The sequence below is a fragment of the Engystomops pustulosus genome, unplaced genomic scaffold, assembly GCF_040894005.1.
Source record: "Engystomops pustulosus unplaced genomic scaffold, aEngPut4.maternal MAT_SCAFFOLD_117, whole genome shotgun sequence".
NCBI classification, from domain to species: Eukaryota; Metazoa; Chordata; class Amphibia; order Anura; family Leptodactylidae; genus Engystomops; species Engystomops pustulosus.
The window spans coordinates 115,454-135,114 of NW_027284998.1; the positions used below are offsets into that span (position 1 = coordinate 115,454).

Sequence of the window (19,661 nt, forward strand, 5' to 3'; positions counted from 1 at the left end):
TTGCTCTGGATCAGTAGCGGTCTCTTTATGCTCTGCAGTGTGGAGGTCATGACCTGGGCCCTGTCCTTGCTCTGGATCAGTAGCGGTCTCTTTATGCTCTGCAGTGTGGAGGTCATGACCTGGGCCCTGTCCTTGCTCTGGATCAGTAGCGGTCTCTTTATGCTCTGCAGTGTGGGGGTCATGACCTGGGCTCTGTCCTTGCTCTGGATCAGTAGCGGTCTCTTTATGCTCTGCAGTGTGGAGGTCATGACCTGGGCCCTGTCCTTGCTCTGGATCAGTAGCGGTCTCTTTATGCTCTGCAGTGTGTGGGTCATGACCCGGGCTCTGTCCTTGCTCTGGATCAGTAGCGGTCTCTCTATGCTCTGCAGTGTGGGGGTCATGACCCGGGCTCTGTCCTTGCTCTGGATCAGTAGCGGTCTCTTTATGCTCTGCAGTGTGGAGGTCATGACCTGGGCCCTGTCCTTGCTCTGGATCAGTAGCGGTCTCTTTATGCTCTGCAGTGTGTGGGTCATGACCCGGGCTCTGTCCTTGCTCTGGATCAGTAGCGGTCTCTTTATACTCTGCAGTGTGGAGGTCGTGACCTGGGCTCTGTCCTTGCTCTGGATCAGTAGCGGTCTCTCTATGCTCTGCAGTGTGGGGGTCATGACCTGGGCTCTGTCCTTGCTCTGGATCAGTAGCGGTCTCTTTATGCTCTGCAGTGTGGAGGTCGTGACCTGGGCTCTGTCCTTGCTCTGGATCAGTAGCGGTCTCTTTATGCTCTGCAGTGTGGGGGTCATGACCTGGGCTCTGTCCTTGCTCTGGATCAGTAGCGGTCTCTCTATGCTCTGCAGTGTGGAGGTCATGACCCGGGCTCTGTCCTTGCTCTGGATCAGTAGCTGTCTCTCTATGCTCTGCAGTGTGGGGGTCATGACCTGGGCCCTGTCCTTGCTCTGGATCAGTAGCTGTCTCTCTATGCTCTGCAGTGTGGAGGTCATGACCCGGGCCCTGTCCTTGCTCTGGATCAGTAGCGGTCTCTTTATGCTCTGCAGTGTGGAGGTCATGACCTGGGCTCTGTCCTTGCTCTGGATCAGTAGCGGTCTCTTTATGCTCTGCAGTGTGGGGGTCATGACCCGGGCTCTGTCCTTGCTCTGGATCAGTAGCGGTCTCTTTATGCTCTGCAGTGTGGAGGTCATGACCCGGGCTCTGTCCTTGCACTGGATCAGTAGTGGTCTCTTTATGCTCTGCAGTGTGGAGGTCATGACCTGGGCTCTGTCCTTGCTCTGGATCAGTAGTGGTCTCTCTATGCTCTGCAGTGTGGGGGTCATGACCTGGGCTCTGTCCTTGCTCTGGATCAATAGCTGTCTCTCTATGCTCTGCAGTGTGGAGGTCATGACCCGGGCTCTGTCCTTGCTCTGGATCAGTAGCGGTCTCTCTATGCTCTGCAGTGTGGGGGTCATGACCTGGGCCCTGTCCTTGCTCTGGATCAGTAGCGGTCTCTTTATGCTCTGCAGTGTGGGGGTCATTACCTGGGCTCTGTCCTTGCTCTGGATCAATAGCGGTCTCTCTATGCTCTGCAGTGTGGAGGTCATGACCCGGGCTCTGTCCTTGCTCTGGATCAGTAGCGGTCTCTTTATGCTCTGCAGTGTGGAGGTCATGACCCGGGCTCTGTCCTTGCTCTGGATCAGTAGTGGTCTCTTTATGCTCTGCAGTGTGGGGTCATGACCTGGGCTCTGTCCTTGCTCTGGATCAGTAGCGGTCTCTCTACGCTCTGCAGTGTGGAGGTCATGACCCGGGCTCTGTCCTTGCTCTGGATCAGTAGCGGTCTCTCTATACTCTGCAGTGTGGAGGTCATGACCCGGGCTCTGTCCTTGCTCTGGATCAGTAGCGGTCTCTCTACGCTCTGCAGTGTGGGGGTCATGACCCGGGCTCTGTCCTTGCTCTGGATCAGTAGCGGTCTCTTTATGCTCTGCAGTGTGGAGGTCATGACCTGGGCTCTGTCCTTGCTCTGGATCAGTAGCGGTCTCTCTACGCTCTGCAGTGTGGAGGTCATGACCCGGGCTCTGTCCTTGCTCTGGATCAGTAGCGGTCTCTTTATGCTCTGCAGTGTGGAGGTCATGACCTGGGCTCTGTCCTTGCTCTGGATCAGTAGCGGTCTCTCTATGCTCTGCAGTGTGTGGGTCATGACCTGGGCTCTGTCCTTGCTCTGGATCAGTAGCGGTCTCTCTATGCTCTGCAGTGTGGGGGTCATGACCTGGGCTCTGTCCTTGCTCTGGATCAGTAGCGGTCTCTTTATGCTCTGCAGTGTGGAGGTCATGACCCGGGCTCTGTCCTTGCTCTGGATCAGTAGCGGTCTCTTTATGCTCTGCAGTGTGTGGGTCATGACCTGGGCTCTGTCCTTGCTCTGGATCAGTAGCGGTCTCTCTATGCTCTGCAGTGTGGGGGTCATGACCTGGGCTCTGTCCTTGCTCTGGATCAGTAGTGGTCTCTTTATGCTCTGCAGTGTGGGGGTCATGACCCGGGCTCTGTCCTTGCTCTGGATCAGTAGCGGTCTCTTTATGCTCTGCAGTGTGGGGGTCATGACCCGGGCTCTGTCCTTGCTCTGGATCAGTAGTGGTCTCTTGATGCTCTGCAGTGTGGGGGTCATGACCTGGGCTCTGTCCTTGCTCTGGATCAGTAGCGGTCTCTTTATGCTCTGCAGTGTGGAGGTCATGACCTGGGCTCTGTCCTTGCTCTGGATCAGTAGCGGTCTCTCTATGCTCTGCAGTGTGTGGGTCATGACCTGGGCTCTGTCCTTGCTCTGGATCAGTAGCGGTCTCTCTATACTCTGCAGTGTGGAGGTCATGACCCGGGCTCTGTCCTTGCTCTGGATCAGTAGCGGTCTCTCTATGCTCTGCAGTGTGGGGGTCATGACCTGGGCTCTGTCCTTGCTCTGGATCAGTAGCGGTCTCTCTATGCTCTGCAGTGTGGGGGTCATGACCTGGGCTCTGTCCTTGCTCTGGATCAGTAGCGGTCTCTTTATGCTCTGCAGTGTGGAGGTCATGACCTGGGCCCTGTCCTTGCTCTGGATCAGTAGCGGTCTCTCTATGCTCTGCAGTGTGGAGGTCATGACCTGGGCCCTGTCCTTGCTCTGGATCAGTAGCGGTCTCTTTATGCTCTGCAGTGTGTGGGTCATGACCCGGGCTCTGTCCTTGCTCTGGATCAGTAGCGGTCTCTTTATGCTCTGCAGTGTGTGGGTCATGACCCGGGCTCTGTCCTTGCTCTGGATCAGTAGCGGTCTCTTTATGCTCTGCAGTGTGTGGGTCATGACCTGGGCTCTGTCCTTGCTCTGGATCAGTAGCGGTCTCTTTATGCTCTGCAGTGTGGAGGTCGTGACCTGGGCTCTGTCCTTGCTCTGGATCAGTAGCGGTCTCTTTATGCTCTGCAGTGTGGGGGTCGTGACCTGGGCTCTGTCCTTGCTCTGGATCAGTAGTGGTCTCTTTATGCTCTGCAGTGTGGAGGTCATGACCCGGGCTCTGTCCTTGCTCTGGATCAGTAGCGGTCTCTTTATGCTCTGCAGTGTGGGGGTCATGACCCGGGCTCTGTCCTTGCTCTGGATCAGTAGCGGTCTCTCTATGCTCTGCAGTGTGGAGGTCATGACCCGGGCTCTGTCCTTGCTCTGGATCAGTAGCGGTCTCTCTATGCTCTGCAGTGTGGAGGTCATGACCCGGGCTCTGTCCTTGCTCTGGATCAGTAGCGGTCTCTTTATGCTCTGCAGTGTGGGGGTCATGACCCGGGCTCTGTCCTTGCTCTGGATCAGTAGCGGTCTCTCTATGCTCTGCAGTGTGGGGGTCATGACCTGGGCTCTGTCCTTGCTCTGGATCAGTAGCGGTCTCTTTATGCTCTGCAGTGTGGGGGTCATGACCCGGGCTCTGTCCTTGCTCTGGATCAGTAGCGGTCTCTTTATGCTCTGCAGTGTGGAGGTCATGACCTGGGCTCTGTCCTTGCTCTGGATCAGTAGCGGTCTCTCTATACTCTGCAGTGTGGGGGTCATGACCCGGGCTCTGTCCTTGCTCTGGATCAGTAGCGGTCTATTGCAGACTATTGCTCTTCCTGCTCTGTTCGGTTCATTCCTACAACCTGGACGCTGCTCACTCCACATTCATCTTCTCTTCCAGAAACGGTTGGAGCAGCAGAAGCAGTCGCCTCTCTCCGCCGCCGCCACGGCCACCACCGGCTCCACTTTGCCGACTCTCTCCACTCCACAAAAAGTGGTGATGGGCTCCTTACCCGGCTCTGTAACCCCGGGGACTAAAGTAATGCTGGCCACCAAGGTGGCATCGCCGGCCACCGTGTCCTTCCAGCAGAACAAGAACTTCCACCAGACCTTCGCCACGTGGGTCAAGCAGGGACAGACCACCAGCGGTAAGTGGGGGCAATAGAGTTAGGGGTGTCATAGGGCGCAGGTTATTTTCGGATCACCATCGGGTAACATTGTGCTTTGTAGCCTCAATCACGGACACCGGCCCAGGCCAAAGCTTCCAGATCCGTGGAAGTCCAGTGTCTGTGGCCGGAAGGTCCTCACTAAGCTGCCACTTCCAGTCACTAGCACGGGGAGGCTCGGGCTGGGGCTTTCCCTTTTTTGGGTTTATCTCTCCTCATGGCCGCTCTCTGTCCGCTCAGGTGTGGTCCAGGTGCAGCAGAAGGTGTTGGGCATCATCCCGTCCACTACAGGAGTGCAGCAAACCTTCACAACGTTCCAGCCACGGACAACAACCGTCTCCATCCGGGCAAACAACATCGGGACTACCGGTACCACCACAACCACCCAGCAGGTGCGTGCGTAGAAGCAGAACCCTGTGTGTATGAGGAGCTACCTCTGTACATAGCAGCAGGACCCTGTGTGTATGAGGAGCTACCTCTGTACATAGCAGCAGGACCTGTGTGTATGAGGAGCTACCTCTGTACATAGCAACAGGGCCCTGTGTGTATGAGGAGCTACCTCTGTACATAGCTGCAGGACCCTGTGTGTATGAGGAGCTACCTCTGTACATAGCAGCAGGACCTGTGTGTATGAGGAGCTACCTCTGTACATAGCAGCAGGACCTGTGTGTATGAGGCGCTACCTCTGTACATAGCAACAGGACCTGTGTGTATGAGGAGCTACCTCTGTACATAGCAGCAGGACCTGTGTGTATGAGGAGCTACCTCTGTACATAGCAGCAGGACCTGTGTGTATGAGGAGCTACCTCTGTACATGGCAGCAGGACCCTGTGTGTATGAGGCGCTACCTCTGTACATAGCTGCAGGACCTGTGTGTATGAGGAGCTACCTCTGTACATAGCAGCAGGACCCTGTGTGTATGAGGAGCTACCTCTGTACATAGCTGCAGGACCCTGTGTGTATGAGGCGCTACCTCTGTACATAGCTGCAGGACCTGTGTGTATGAGGAGCTACCTCTGTACATAGCTGCAGGACCCTGTGTGTATGAGGAGCTACCTCTGTACATAGCTGCAGGACCCTGTGTGTATGAGGAGCTACCTCTGTACATAGCTGCAGGACCTGTGTGTATGAGGAGCTACCTCTGTACATAGCAGCAGGACCCTGTGTGTATGAGGAGCTACCTCTGTACATAGCAGCAGGACCTGTGTGTATGAGGAGCTACCTCTGTACATAGCTGCAGGACCCTGTGTGTATGAGGAGCTACCTCTGTACATAGCTGCAGGACCTGTGTGTATGAGGCGCTACCTCTGTACATAGCAGCAGGACCCTGTGTGTATGAGGAGCTACCTCTGTACATAGCAGCAGGACCTGTGTGTATGAGGCGCTACCTCTGTACATAGCTGCAGGACCTGTGTGTATGAGGAGCTACCTCTGTACATAGCAGCAGGACCTGTGTGTATGAGGAGCTACCTCTGTACATAGCTGCAGGACCCTGTGTGTATGAGGAGCTACCTCTGTACATAGCTGCAGGACCCTGTGTGTATGAGGAGCTACCTCTGTACATAGCTGCAGGACCCTGTGTGTATGAAGCGCTACCTCTGTACATAGCAGCAGGACCTGTGTGTATGAGGAGCTACCTCTGTACATAGCTGCAGGACCCTGTGTGTATGAGGCGCTACCTCTGTACATAGCTGCAGGACCTGTGTGTATGAGGAGCTACCTCTGTACATAGCAGCAGGACCCTGTGTGTATGAGGAGCTACCTCTGTACATAGCAGCAGGACCTGTGTGTATGAGGAGCTACCTCTGTACATAGCAGCAGGACCCTGTGTGTATGAGGAGCTACCTCTGTACATAGCAGCAGGACCTGTGTGTATGAGGAGCTACCTCTGTACATAGCAACAGGGCCCTGTGTGTATGAGGAGCTACCTCTGTACATAGCAACAGGACCTGTGTGTATGAGGAGCTACCTCTGTACATAGCAGCAGGACCTGTGTGTATGAGGAGCTACCTCTGTACATAGCAGCAGGACCTGTGTGTATGAGGCGCTACCTCTGTACATAGCAACAGGACCTGTGTGTATGAGGAGCTACCTCTGTACATAGCAGCAGGACCTGTGTGTATGAGGAGCTACCTCTGTACATAGCAGCAGGACCTGTGTGTATGAGGAGCTACCTCTGTACATAGCAACAGGGCCCTGTGTGTATGAGGAGCTACCTCTGTACATAGCAACAGGACCTGTGTGTATGAGGAGCTACCTCTGTACATAGCAGCAGGACCTGTGTGTATGAGGAGCTACCTCTGTACATAGCAGCAGGACCTGTGTGTATGAGGCGCTACCTCTGTACATAGCAACAGGACCTGTGTGTATGAGGAGCTACCTCTGTACATAGCAGCAGGACCTGTGTGTATGAGGAGCTACCTCTGTACATAGCAGCAGGACCCTGTGTGTATGAGGAGCTACCTCTGTACATAGCAGCAGGACCTGTGTGTATGAGGAGCTACCTCTGTACATAGCAGCAGGACCCTGTGTGTATGAGGAGCTACCTCTGTACATAGCAGCAGGACCTGTGTGTATGAGGAGCTACCTCTGTACATAGCAGCAGGACCTGTGTGTATGAGGAGCTACCTCTGTACATAGCAGCAGGACCTGTGTGTATGAGGAGCTACCTCTGTACATAGCAGCAGGACCTGTGTGTATGAGGAGCTACCTCTGTACATAGCTGCAGGACCCTGTGTGTATGAGGAGCTACCTCTGTACATAGCAGCAGGACCTGTGTGTATGAGGCGCTACCTCTGTACATAGCAGCAGGACCTGTGTGTATGAGGCGCTACCTCTGTACATAGCTGCAGGACCCTGTGTGTATGAGGAGCTACCTCTGTACATAGCAGCAGGACCCTGTGTGTATGAGGAGCTACCTCTGTACATAGCAGCAGGACCTGTGTGTATGAGGCGCTACCTCTGTACATAGCAGCAGGACCTGTGTGTATGAGGAGCTACCTCTGTACATAGCAGCAGGACCCTGTGTGTATGAGGAGCTACCTCTGTACATAGCAGCAGGACCCTGTGTGTATGAGGAGCTACCTCTGTACATAGCAGCAGGACCCTGTGTGTATGAGGAGCTACCTCTGTACATAGCTGCAGGACCTGTGTGTATGAGGCGCTACCTCTGTACATAGCAGCAGGACCCTGTGTGTATGAGGAGCTACCTCTGTACATAGCAGCAGGACCTGTGTGTATGAGGCGCTACCTCTGTACATAGCTGCAGGACCTGTGTGTATGAGGCGCTACCTCTGTACATAGCAGCAGGACCCTGTGTGTATGAGGAGCTACCTCTGTACATAGCAGCAGGACCTGTGTGTATGAGGCGCTACCTCTGTACATAGCTGCAGGACCCTGTGTGTATGAGGCGCTACCTCTGTACATAGCAACAGGACCTGTGTGTATGAGGCGCTACCTCTGTACATAGCAGCAGGACCCTGTGTGTATGAGGCGCTACCTCTGTACATAGCAGCAGGACCTGTGTGTATGAGGCGCTACCTCTGTACATAGCAGCAGGACCTGTGTGTATGAGGAGCTACCTCTGTACATAGCAACAGGGCCCTGTGTGTATGAGGCGCTACCTCTGTACATAGCTGCAGAACCTGTGTGTATGAGGAGCTACCTCTGTACATAGCAGCAGGACCCTGTGTGTATGAGGAGCTACCTCTGTACATAGCAGCAGGACCTGTGTGTATGAGGAGCTACCTCTGTACATAGCAACAGGGCCCTGTGTGTATGAGGAGCTACCTCTGTACATAGCAACAGGACCTGTGTGTATGAGGAGCTACCTCTGTACATAGCAGCAGGACCCTGTGTGTATGAGGAGCTACCTCTGTACATAGCAGCAGGACCTGTGTGTATGAGGAGCTACCTCTGTACATAGCAGCAGGACCCTGTGTGTATGAGGAGCTACCTCTGTACATAGCAGCAGGACCCTGTGTGTATGAGGAGCTACCTCTGTACATAGCTGCAGGACCCTGTGTGTATGAGGAGCTACCTCTGTGTGTGTGAGAGTCTCTTCCCCCATAACAATGTCTGTCTCTGATACAGGTGATCACCGCTGGGGCACAGATCCGGCCCGCCATGACGGTGATCAGGACCCCCTCCTTGCAGCAGTCTTCTGTGGGGAAGCCCATCATGCGGACCCCTCTCATGGTGCAGCAAGGCATCCTGCAGTCCAGTAAGTGACGCCCACAAGGATAACTGTCCACAGCATGGCTTCTGCTGCATTGTGTGATCCCTGCATGTCTTGTAGGTCAGCCTCAGCAGGTAGTGACCCAGATCATAAGGGGTCAGCCTGTCACCACTACCATGCCCTTAGGGACGACGGTTTCCAGCGGTGGGCTTAAGGTGGGCACCCCAGCACAACAGGCCCAGCCCCAGGCCACCACCCCACAGGCCAGCAGGACTCCACAGCAAGGGCAGGTGAAGCTGACCATGGCACAGCTCACACAGCTCACCCAGCAACAGGTAAGATCCGGGACTGCAGCATGTTTGGGGGGGGGGGGGGGGCATTATGTGGTGCAGCGCCCTGCAGGGGGCCTTCATGTGCCGCAGCGCCCTGCAGGGGGCCATCATGTGCCGCAGCGCCCTGCAGGGGGCCATCATGTGCCGCAGCGCCCTGCAGGGGGCCATCATGTGCCGCAGCGCCCTGCAGGGGGCCATCATGTGCCGCAGCGCCCTGCAGGGGGCCATCATGTGCCGCAGCGCCCTGCAGGGGGCCATCATGTGCCGCAGCGCCCTGCAGGGGGCCATCATGTGCCGCAGCGCCCTGCAGGGGGCCATCATGTGCCGCAGGGGGCCATCATGTGCCGCAGCTAATACTTGTCTTGTGTAGGGAGGAAACCAGAGCCTCACGGTTGTGGTCCAAGGCCAAGGACAGACCACGGGACAGCTGCAGCTCCTGCCGCAGGGGGTGACGGTTATCCCCAGCCCCGGGCAGCAGCTCATGCAGGCGGCAATGCCCAATGGTACCATCCAGAGGTTCCTGTTCACTCCACTGCCCCCCGGCTCCACAGCAGCCAGCTCCGCCGTCACCACCACCCCCTCCACGTCTACAGCAGGTAAGTGCTCACACTGTGCAAGTTCTGGGCCACAAATATTAACAATGTCTTCGGATAATGAGAGTTGTGATTCCTTCTCCTCCAGTGTCTTCATCATGTGAGCAGAAATCTTCTCTCCCGGGCCAGGACCCCAGCCCGTCCATTCCTCCTCCTCCGCTGGGGTCCTCCCAGACGCTGCCTCCAGGCACGGACCCTTCTACATTACCCCCTCAGACCTCGGATCAGCCCCTTCCCGCACAAGCATCTCAGCCCGCTGGGTCCCCGGGTGATGGGCAGCCAAAACCACCGACCTCAGCTGCAGCCAGCCCTGCCCTGGCAGAGGCAACGCCACAGACTTCAGTATTAGCCCCGGGGCCGCTCGCCTCTGAGCCCACAACTGCTGCTCACGTCCCCCTGCCCCAGGTCTCTGTCCAGATGCCACCACAGCCCCAGCTCCTAAATCGACCCCAAGTACAGACATTGCCCCCCAACCCAGGCCAAACACACCCCTCAATCCAGATGACTCTGCCGGCTTCCTTCCACATTCAGTCCCCACCGCTGCAGAGCGCCACCCAGCCCAAGCCGGCACCCACCCAAGTGACTGTACAGTCCCCCCCGCGGGGGCAGGTGCAGATTCAGCCGGCCCAGACACAGGTCATTGCAATGCCCCAGCTCCACCAGCAGGTGCAGGTTCTCTCCCACCTCCCCCCTCAGGTCATGGCTCAGATCCAGCAGGGAGGAATCCCCCAGCAAATCAAGCTGCAGCTGCCCTTCCAGATCCAGCAGGCCGGGGCGGCACAGGCGCACCAGATCCAAAATGTCGTCACCGTGCAGGCGTCTAGCGTCCAGGAGCATCTGCAGCGGATAAAGCAGATCCAGGAGCAGCAGAACAAGAAGAAGCAGCAGCAGGACGTGAAGAGAGAGCAGCAGCTGCAAGGAACCAACCAGAGCGACATCATCCAGAAGCAGGTGAGACCAGAGGGGAGTCCCCAGCGCCCCCCTCTGGATGGTTTAAGCATTGGTTGAATGTCTCTATCCTTCAGGTGGTGATGAAACAGAACGCGGTGATTGAGCACCTGAAGCAGAAGAAGACCATGACCCCCGGGGAAAGAGAGGAAAACCAGAGGTAAGTGCCAGCTGCCCCGTGTGACGGGCTGCACGTGGACACGTGGCTCACAGACCTGTCTGCCCTGCAGGATGATCGTGTGTAACCAGGTCATGAAGTACATCCTCGACAAGATTGACAAAGAGGAGAAACAGGCGGCAAAGAAGCGCAAGCGAGAGGAGAGCGTGGAGCAGAAGAAGAGCCGGCAGAACGCCAGCAAGTTGTCAGCCCTGCTCTTCAAGCACAAGGAGCAGCTGAAGGCCGAGATCCTGAAGAAGAGGGCGCTGCTGGACAAGGAGCTGCAGATAGAGGTGCAGGTAAGTGTCCTCCGGAGGACGGGGAGCAGGAGGCTGCCGGACACTACATCTCTCATCTCTTCTCAGGAGGAGCTGAAGAAAGATCTGCAGAAAATCAAGAAGGAGAAGGAGCGAGCCCAGGCTGCAGCTGCTGCAGCACCTCCTCCCCCGCCACCACCTCAGTCACCCCCCTCACCGCCTCCTGTGCAGCGGCTGTTACCAACATCCCCAACCTCTGCCCATAAACGCAAGCGAGAGGAGGAGAAGGAGCATCATCCCTCCAAGTCAAAAAAGAAGAAAATCCTTTCCTCTACCTCAAAAGACAACAAGAAGGACAATAAACTGTACTGCATCTGCAAGACGCCCTACGACGAGTCCAAGTGAGTGTCGCTGGGTCCCGGGGCGTCACATGAACATACAGGCATATCTACACATGGCTTCCCTGGCTGCAGGGGACCTGATATCGGCTCATTAGTGGGGGTGTAAGCTCAGCAGCGCTCTGCAGGGGGCCCCTTATAAGACATTAGTGCCCCCCAGTGGCAGCGCACATACTGCACACGACCCCACACATACACTGATGGGATTGTATTTGTGTTGTCATGTGATCCCAGCTTCCTTTGTGGATAGCCATGAGACAGATGGCCTGTGTATGGGCAGGAGAATGGACTGTTGAGGTCCTGTCCGCCTCCATCATGTGTGTGACCCTCCGGCCTGGGTCCTGGGCCATGGGGCTGCCATTGTTCCTCTGTAATTGTGCACATGCCATCTCCTGTATACAGGGTCCAGCTCCATGGAGGAAGGTAAGTGGGGTCACCTTCCTGCCATGATGCTCGTTCACTATTGTGGTGCGCTCCATTTGTGTTGTCTCCCCTGGACGTCATTGGTCACTGTGGTTGTTGTAGCGGTTGTGTTGGTTCCTGGAGTTGTGTCTCATCCATTGTCGGGGCCGTTGTCCGTCACACTGTGTTGTGCATGTAGTTGTGCATCGCCCTCAGATGGTGTCTCTGCAGAGGGGGTGCACGTCTATTCCCTCCTCCTCTGCATGACTCTCCATTTACCCCTGCCAGCGCATCCACCAAGGAAGCTGTGGGCGAGTCGCGTCCTCTCTCTCTGTCACTGACCTGTGTTGGGTGTTTGTGCTGTGAATTGATTGCAGGTTCTATATTGGCTGTGAGCTTTGTGCTAATTGGTATCACGGAGAATGTGTTGGCATCACAGAGACGGAAGCCAAGAAAGTGGATGTGTACATCTGTAATGAGTGTAAACGCTCACAAGAGGGCAGCAGTGAGGAGTTGTATTGTATCTGCAGGACGCCCTATGATGATTCACAGTGAGTCCCGGGACCTTTCTCTACTAACGCAGCAGTCGCCATTAACCTGGCCAGAGCATGCTTAGCCCCCCACTACGAGGGGATTGCCTGGTGAGCCCCCTCTAATGTGTCACGTAATGTGCTGCATGTTCTCTGGACTGATAACTGCAGAGCATCTCTTTCTCTCTGCTTCACATCTGGGGAGTGATGTGGCGGCCCCTGCTGTCTGGTCCTGTGTACTGCAGCGCTGCCCGCACACAGGACCCGCAGACTCCTCAGCTTTTGCTTTAGGGATGTTTTGGGATCTGTAGGTGTGAGAGCCGCTTGTCCTGTGTCATGTGACCTGGTCTCACCCCCGCCTCTTGTGTTGGACTGTGTAGATTCTACATCGGATGCGATCGCTGCCAGAACTGGTTCCACGGCCGCTGCGTAGGGATCTTACAGAGCGAAGCCGAATACATCGACGAGTACGTGTGTCCCGAGTGTCAGTCCACCGAAGACGCCATGACGGTGCTAAGCCCCCTGACCGACAAGGATTACGAGGGATTGAAGAGAGTCATCAAGTCATTACAGGTACAAGATATTCTCCATCTATATATCAGACTGTACTAGTGGTGTACCCCAGAGCTGCACTCACTATTCTCACATACATGGCATTACTTATCCTGTATTATACCCCAGAGCTGCACTCACTATTCTCACATACATGGCATTACTTATCCTGTATTATACCCCAGAGCTGCACTCACTATTCTGCTGCTGGTGCAGTCACTGTGTACATACATGACATTACTTATCCTGTACTGATCCTGAGTTACATCCTATATTATACCCCAGAGCTGCACTCACTATTCTGCTGCTGGTGCAGTCACTGTGTACATATATGACATTACTTATCCTGTACTGATCCTGAGTTACATCCTGTATTATACTCCAGAGCTGCACTCACTATTCTGCTGCTGGTGCAGTCACTGTGTACATACATGACATTACTTATCCTGTACTGATCCTGAGTTACATCCTGTATTATACCCCAGAGCTGCACTCACTATTCTGCTGCTGGTGCAGTCACTGTGTACATACATGACATTACTTATCCTGTACTGATCCTGAGTTACATCCTGTATTATACCCCAGAGCTGCACTCACTATTCTGCTGCTGGTGCAGTCACTGTGTACATACATGACATTACTTATCCTGTACTGATCCTGAGTTACATCCTGTATTATACTCCAGAGCTGCACTCACTATTCTGCTGCTGGTGCAGTCACTGTGTACATACATGACATTACTTATCCTGTACTGATCCTGAGTTACATCCTGTATTATACCCCAGAGCTGCACTCACTATTCTGCTGCTGGTGCAGTCACTGTGTACATATATGACATTACTTATCCTGTACTGATCCTGAGTTACATCCTGTATAATACCCCAGAGCTGCACTCACTATTCTGCTGCTGGTGCAGTCACTGTGTACATACATGACATTACTTATCCTGTACTGATCCTGAGTTACATCCTGTATTATACTCCAGAGCTGCACTCACTATTCTGCTGCTGGTGCAGTCACTGTGTACATACATGACATTACTTATCCTGTACTGATCCTGAGTTACATCCTGTATTATACTCCAGAGCTGCACTCACTATTCTGCTGCTGGTGCAGTCACTGTGTACATACATGACATTACTTATCCTGTACTGATCCTGAGTTACATCCTGTATTATACCCCAGAGCAGCACTCACTATTCTACTGCTGGTGCAGTCACTGTGTACATACATGACATTACTTATCCTGTACTGATCCTGAGTTACATCCTGTATTATACCCCAGAGCTGCACTCACTATTCTGTTGCTGGTGCAGTCACTGTGTACATACATGACATTACTTATCCTGTACTGATCCTGAGTTACATCCAGTATTATACCCCAGAGCTGCACTCACTATTCTGCTGCTGGTGCAGTCACTGTGTACATACATGACATTACTTATCCTGTACTGATCCTGAGTTACATCCTGTATTATACTCCAGAGCTGCACTCACTATTCTGCTGCTGGTGCAGTCACTGTGTACATACATGACATTACTTATCCTGTACTGATCCTGAGTTACATCCTGTATTATACTATAGAGCTGCACTCACTATTCTGCTGCTGGTGCAGTCACTATGTACATACATGACATTACTTATCCTGTACTGATCCTGATTACATCCTGTATTATACCCCAGAGCTGCACTCACTATTCTGCTGCTGGTGCAGTCACTGTGTACATACATGACATTACTTATCCTGTACTGATCCTGAGTTACATCCTGTATTATACCCCAGAGCTGCACTCACTATTCTGCTGCTGGTACAGTCACTGTGTACATACATGACATTACTTATCCTGTACTGATCCTGAGTTACATCCTGTATTATACTCCAGAGCTGTACTCACTATTCTGCTGCTGGTGCAGTCACTATGTACATACATGACATTACTTATCCTGTACTGATCCTGAGTTACATCCTGTATTATACTCCGGAGCTGCACTCACTATTCTGCTGCTGGCACAGTCACTGTGTACATACATGACATTACTTATCCTGTACTGATCCTGAGTTACATCCTGTATTATACCCCAGAGCTGCACTCACTATTCTGCTGCTGGTGCAGTCACTGTACATACATGACATTACTTATCCTGTACTGATCCTGAGTTACATCCTGTATTATACTCCAGAGCTGCACTCACTATTCTGCTGCTGGTGCAGTCACTGTGTACATACATGACATTACTTATCCTGTACTGATCCTGAGTTACATCCTGTATTATACTCCAGAGCTGCACTCACTATTCTGCTGCTGGTGCAGTCACTGTGTACATACATGACATTACTTATCCTGTACTGATCCTGAGTTACATCCTGTATTATACCCCAGAGCTGCACTCACTATTCTGCTGCTGGTGCAGTCACTGTGTAGATACATGACATTACTTATCCTGTACTGATTCTGAGTTACATCCTGTATTATACCCCAGAGCTGCACTCACTATTCTGCTGCTGGTGCAGTCACTGTGTACATACATGACATTACTTATCCTGTACTGATCCTGAGTTACATCCTGTATTATACTCCAGAGCTGTACTCACTATTCTGCTGCTGGTGCAGTCACTATGTACATACATGACATTACTTATCCTGTACTGATCCTGAGTTACATCCTGTATTATACTCCGGAGCTGCACTCTCTATTCTGCTGCTGGTGCAGTCACTGTGTACATACATGACATTACTTATCCTGTACTGATCCTGAGTTACATCCTGTATTATACCCCAGAGCTGCACTCACTATTCTGCTGCTGGTACAGTCACTGTACATACATGACATTACTTATCCTGTACTGATCCTGAGTTACATCCTGTAGATCTTTTATTTTATATAAAAGTAAAAAACATAACAATACAAACCAAACATAATATACAATATATACAATCTTACCTGCTGGTCCAGCCACATTCACTCCTAGCAAAACAATAACTTACAATACACCAAATACTACAACCCCCACCCAACCGATTATCACATCCTCAACCAAACCAATAAACAATAAGACAAGCCACACCCACAAATAAAACATAAATGACTATAAATATACATAAACCCACCCCACACCCTCTAATAACAAACCACCCCACTCAGATCACACCCCACACCCGTTTTTTTTTTTTTTTTTTAAATATATAATACATAATACACACATCACTACACTAAACTAAATCCCTCGCCCGCACCCTCCCCTTCCTCCCAGACACTGGTCTAACGTCCAAAGTTTGCGTTAAGTAGTCCAGACCAGTGCCCAGGGTCGTTCATAAGTCCCACCACCATCACCCCCCTCCCAACCTAACACTATGTCCCAAACCCAACTATATACAATATATACAATGTATACAGTATTTACAACACAACATAAAGAAAACAGAATACAAATAAAATCTCAACAACTTCAATCAAAATCACATAAAGCCCAGGTTCGGTGCCTGCAAGCCCAACATCACTACATGCCCAGAACACAAAACAAAAATCTACAGTGCAGCATCAGCCCAACACCAGGAGAGGAGACGACAGACTAAGGGACACTAAAGGAGAACCCCCTCCAAAGGAGAGAGGCCCTCCCCGTGCCCAGCCTCTCATACTCCAGAGAGCGCACCTTCACCAGGTCACCCAGAATGTTCCTAACCACCTCATCCACCGGGAGGATTTTACGCTGGGTCGATACTAAACACCGCGCGTTCCACGTGTGGTACCTGACCACTAGACTGACTAGGAATAACGTGCAGCGGTCCCGGCCACCCAGGCCTCTGAATGCTCCATAGGCCCACTCCGCATAGGAGAGACCGGCCAACCCGGGCCAATGGATGGAAGCGCCCACCCGGTTGTACACCTCTGTGTTAAAGGGGCACTGAAGCAGGAAGTGGTCCATGCTCTCCAGCAGGCCACCGCACTCCTCCCGGGGACAACCCCTTTCCTCAGAGCTCCTACACTTCAGATTGTCCCTCACACACAGCTTTCCATGGAAGCAGCGCCAAGCCAAGTCCCAAAACTTCAAGGGGATCCGGATAGAATTCAATAAACTCAAACCCACCCCCAGATCCCGACTTGGGCAATCCCTGAGGGCCAGAGGCTTCTGGAAATGGGTCAACAGAACCCTCTTGTCAAGGACTTTCCTCGACATGGTCCTGATCTCCCACATTCCCAGACCCCACCGGCGAATCACCTTCAGAACCGGGGTAGCGTAAGCCGGAAGATGCCCATGTGGTGTGCGGAGATCCTTCACTCGCCCTCCTGTCTCCCATTCCTGGAAGAAAGGCCGAAACCATCCCCTGCAGGAGTATACCCACGGAGGAGCCCATCCCCTACAGGAGTATACCCACGGAGGAGCCCATCCCCTACAGGAGTATACCCACGGAGGAGCCCTCTCTTTCCAGAGGTTTGCGATATTGATCTTAAGAAAGGTATTCACTAGGAACACCACAGGGTTGACCATACACAACCCTCCTTGTCTCCTCGTGCGGTAAGTAACCTCCCTCTTGATTAGGTTCAGCCTATTCCCCCATAACAGCTGGAAGAACAGACTGTACACCCGAGTCCAGAGGGGTTCTGGCAACATGCACACACTGCCCAGATATATCAGCAATGGGAGCAGGTAAGTTTTGATCAGATTAACCCTTTCTCTGAGGGTCAAAGACCAACCCTTCCACTGGTCCACCTTCTGAGCGGCGATCTTAAGCCTGCCGTCCCAGTTTTGCATGGGGTAATCCCCCTGGCCGAATTCGATGCCGAGAACTTTGGCAGAGTCCTGGGGCCTTGGAAGAGTGTCCGGGAGATCAAACCCTGGATCCCCCTCTCCCAGCCAGAGACTCTCACACTTATCCCGGTTGATCTTGGACCCAGAAGCCTCTGAGTAGCGGTCAACCTCTGACATCACCCATTGCGCCTCCCCTCCCGAGGACACGAAAACAGTGACATCATCAGCATACGCTACCACCCTTAGAGTGGCTTCCGGTGCTGCCCGATCCATCCCGACTCCCACCAACGGCCCACGATCAACCCTCCTAAGGAATGGGTCAATCGCGAACACGTATAAAAGTGGGCTCAGAGGACAACCCTGGCGAACACCAGACCCGACCTCAAAAGAGCGGCCAATCCAACCGTTCACAAGCGGGAAACTCTCTGCCCCTGCGTACAAAACTTTCAGCCAATTGACAAACTCCCCAGGCAGGCCATACCTCAGAAGGACAGACCAGAGGTACTCGTGGTTTACCCGATCAAACGCTTTTGCCTGATCCAAGGACAGCAAGTACCCCTTCCAGTTACCAGCCCTGCCCTGCTCCACTGCCTCCCGGACACAAAGCACAGCACTAAATGTACTGCGGCCTGGAACAGAGCAGTGCTGGGTCCCCGAAAGGAGCCGGGGTGCAAACTGCACCAGCCGATTAAACAGCACCTTTGCCAAAACCTTTCTGTCCGTATTGAGAAGCGCTATGGGACGCCAGTTCTCAACACGAGATCGGTCCTTACCCTTTGACAGAATGATCAGGGCAGACCTCCTCATTGACTTCGGCAGAGCGCCCGAGGAAAGACACTCATTGAATACCTCAGTCAAGAGGGGAACCAAGGCGTCCTTAAAGGTCTTATAAAACTCAGATGTTAAGCCATCCGGGCCTGGCGATTTCTTGAGGGCGAGCCCTTCAATCGCCCGGCTGACTTCCTCTTCCCTGATCATCTCTGTCAAAACATCAAGAGAGGGGTCTACTCCTGGCTCAGGGACAGTTTCAGCCAGGAAAGCCGATATCACATCCCGATCTAGATCCTTCCTGCCCAAGAGGTGCGAGTAGAAGGATCTGACGACCTCCAGAATCCCTGATCTGGACCTTTTCAGGGATCCCGTACTGTCAACCAGTCCCGTGACAACTTTACCATTCACTGACATCTTGCAGTTCCTGTAAGGGTCGGGCGAGCGGTATTTCCCGTAATCCCTCTCAAAAACCAAAGATGCGTGTCTATCGTATTGACACCTCTTCAGCAAGGATTTCACTCTGGAGATGTCCTCACGACTACCTCCAGACGAGACGAGATGCTCGAGTTTCCTCCTCAGGCCCTGATACAGGCGGTACCTGTCCAGGCTCCTGAGGCTCGAGAGCTGGCGGAAGAATCTCGCTACCCTTTTCTTGAGCATCTCCCACCACTCTGACTTACTGCTACATAGGCCCAGCAATGGTACCTGGCTCTGAAGAAAGTCCTCGAAGGATTGTCTTATCTCCGCTTCTTCCAGGAGAGACGAATTGAGCTTCCAGTAGCCTCTTCCCATCCGGGGGGTCTCTGTAACATTCAGAGAAAACAAAATTAGACAGTGGTCGGAGAACTCCACCTCAACAACGGACACTGCTGAAGAGATGGCTTCCTCCTTTAAATAAAACCTGTCTATTCTAGACCTGCAGCTACCCCTATAATAGGTGAACCCCGCGTGGCCTGGGGTGTGCCGGATGTGGACATCCACCAGGCGAGCCTCACTGGCTATGCTATTAAGAGCGACGCTATCATAAGTCAGCTTGTCTCTGGAACCTCCCCTATCCTGGGACCTCGTGACAGCATTGAAGTCCCCTCCAAAGACCACCTGCCGACTTGTAAAAAGGTAGGGCTTGATCCTCATAAAGAGACACTTCCTGTCCCACTTGGACTGGGGACCATAGATGTTAATTAGGCGAAGTTCTTGTCCCTTCATGAGGACATCCAGGATCAGGCACCTCCCCATTTCTAACTCAACAACTCGTCGGCATTCTACCGGTGCGGTAAAAAGGACCGCCACTCCGCTATACGGCTCGGCCGCAAGAGACCAACAGGAAGGCCCGTGTCTCCATTCCCTCTTAGCTTTAAACACGGCCGCCAAATCTGGCAGCCTGGTCTCCTGCAA

General features: G+C 53.1%; 1 protein-coding gene across 1 annotated transcript in view; it reads left to right on the forward strand.

Annotated features, from left to right (window-relative positions):
- Window positions 1-19,661, forward strand: part of BPTF (bromodomain PHD finger transcription factor) — a 56,741-nt gene that overhangs the window by 30,694 nt on the left and 6,386 nt on the right. The window contains exons 18-28 of the mRNA XM_072131671.1: window positions 4,134-4,380; window positions 4,639-4,790; window positions 8,491-8,620; window positions 8,696-8,910; window positions 9,278-9,503; window positions 9,589-10,451; window positions 10,526-10,608; window positions 10,679-10,904; window positions 10,971-11,263; window positions 12,040-12,213; window positions 12,573-12,765. Of these exons, the coding sequence (XP_071987772.1) occupies window positions 4,134-4,380; window positions 4,639-4,790; window positions 8,491-8,620; window positions 8,696-8,910; window positions 9,278-9,503; window positions 9,589-10,451; window positions 10,526-10,608; window positions 10,679-10,904; window positions 10,971-11,263; window positions 12,040-12,213; window positions 12,573-12,765 (2,802 nt within the window). The remainder of the gene's footprint in view (window positions 1-4,133; window positions 4,381-4,638; window positions 4,791-8,490; window positions 8,621-8,695; window positions 8,911-9,277; window positions 9,504-9,588; window positions 10,452-10,525; window positions 10,609-10,678; window positions 10,905-10,970; window positions 11,264-12,039; window positions 12,214-12,572; window positions 12,766-19,661) is intronic.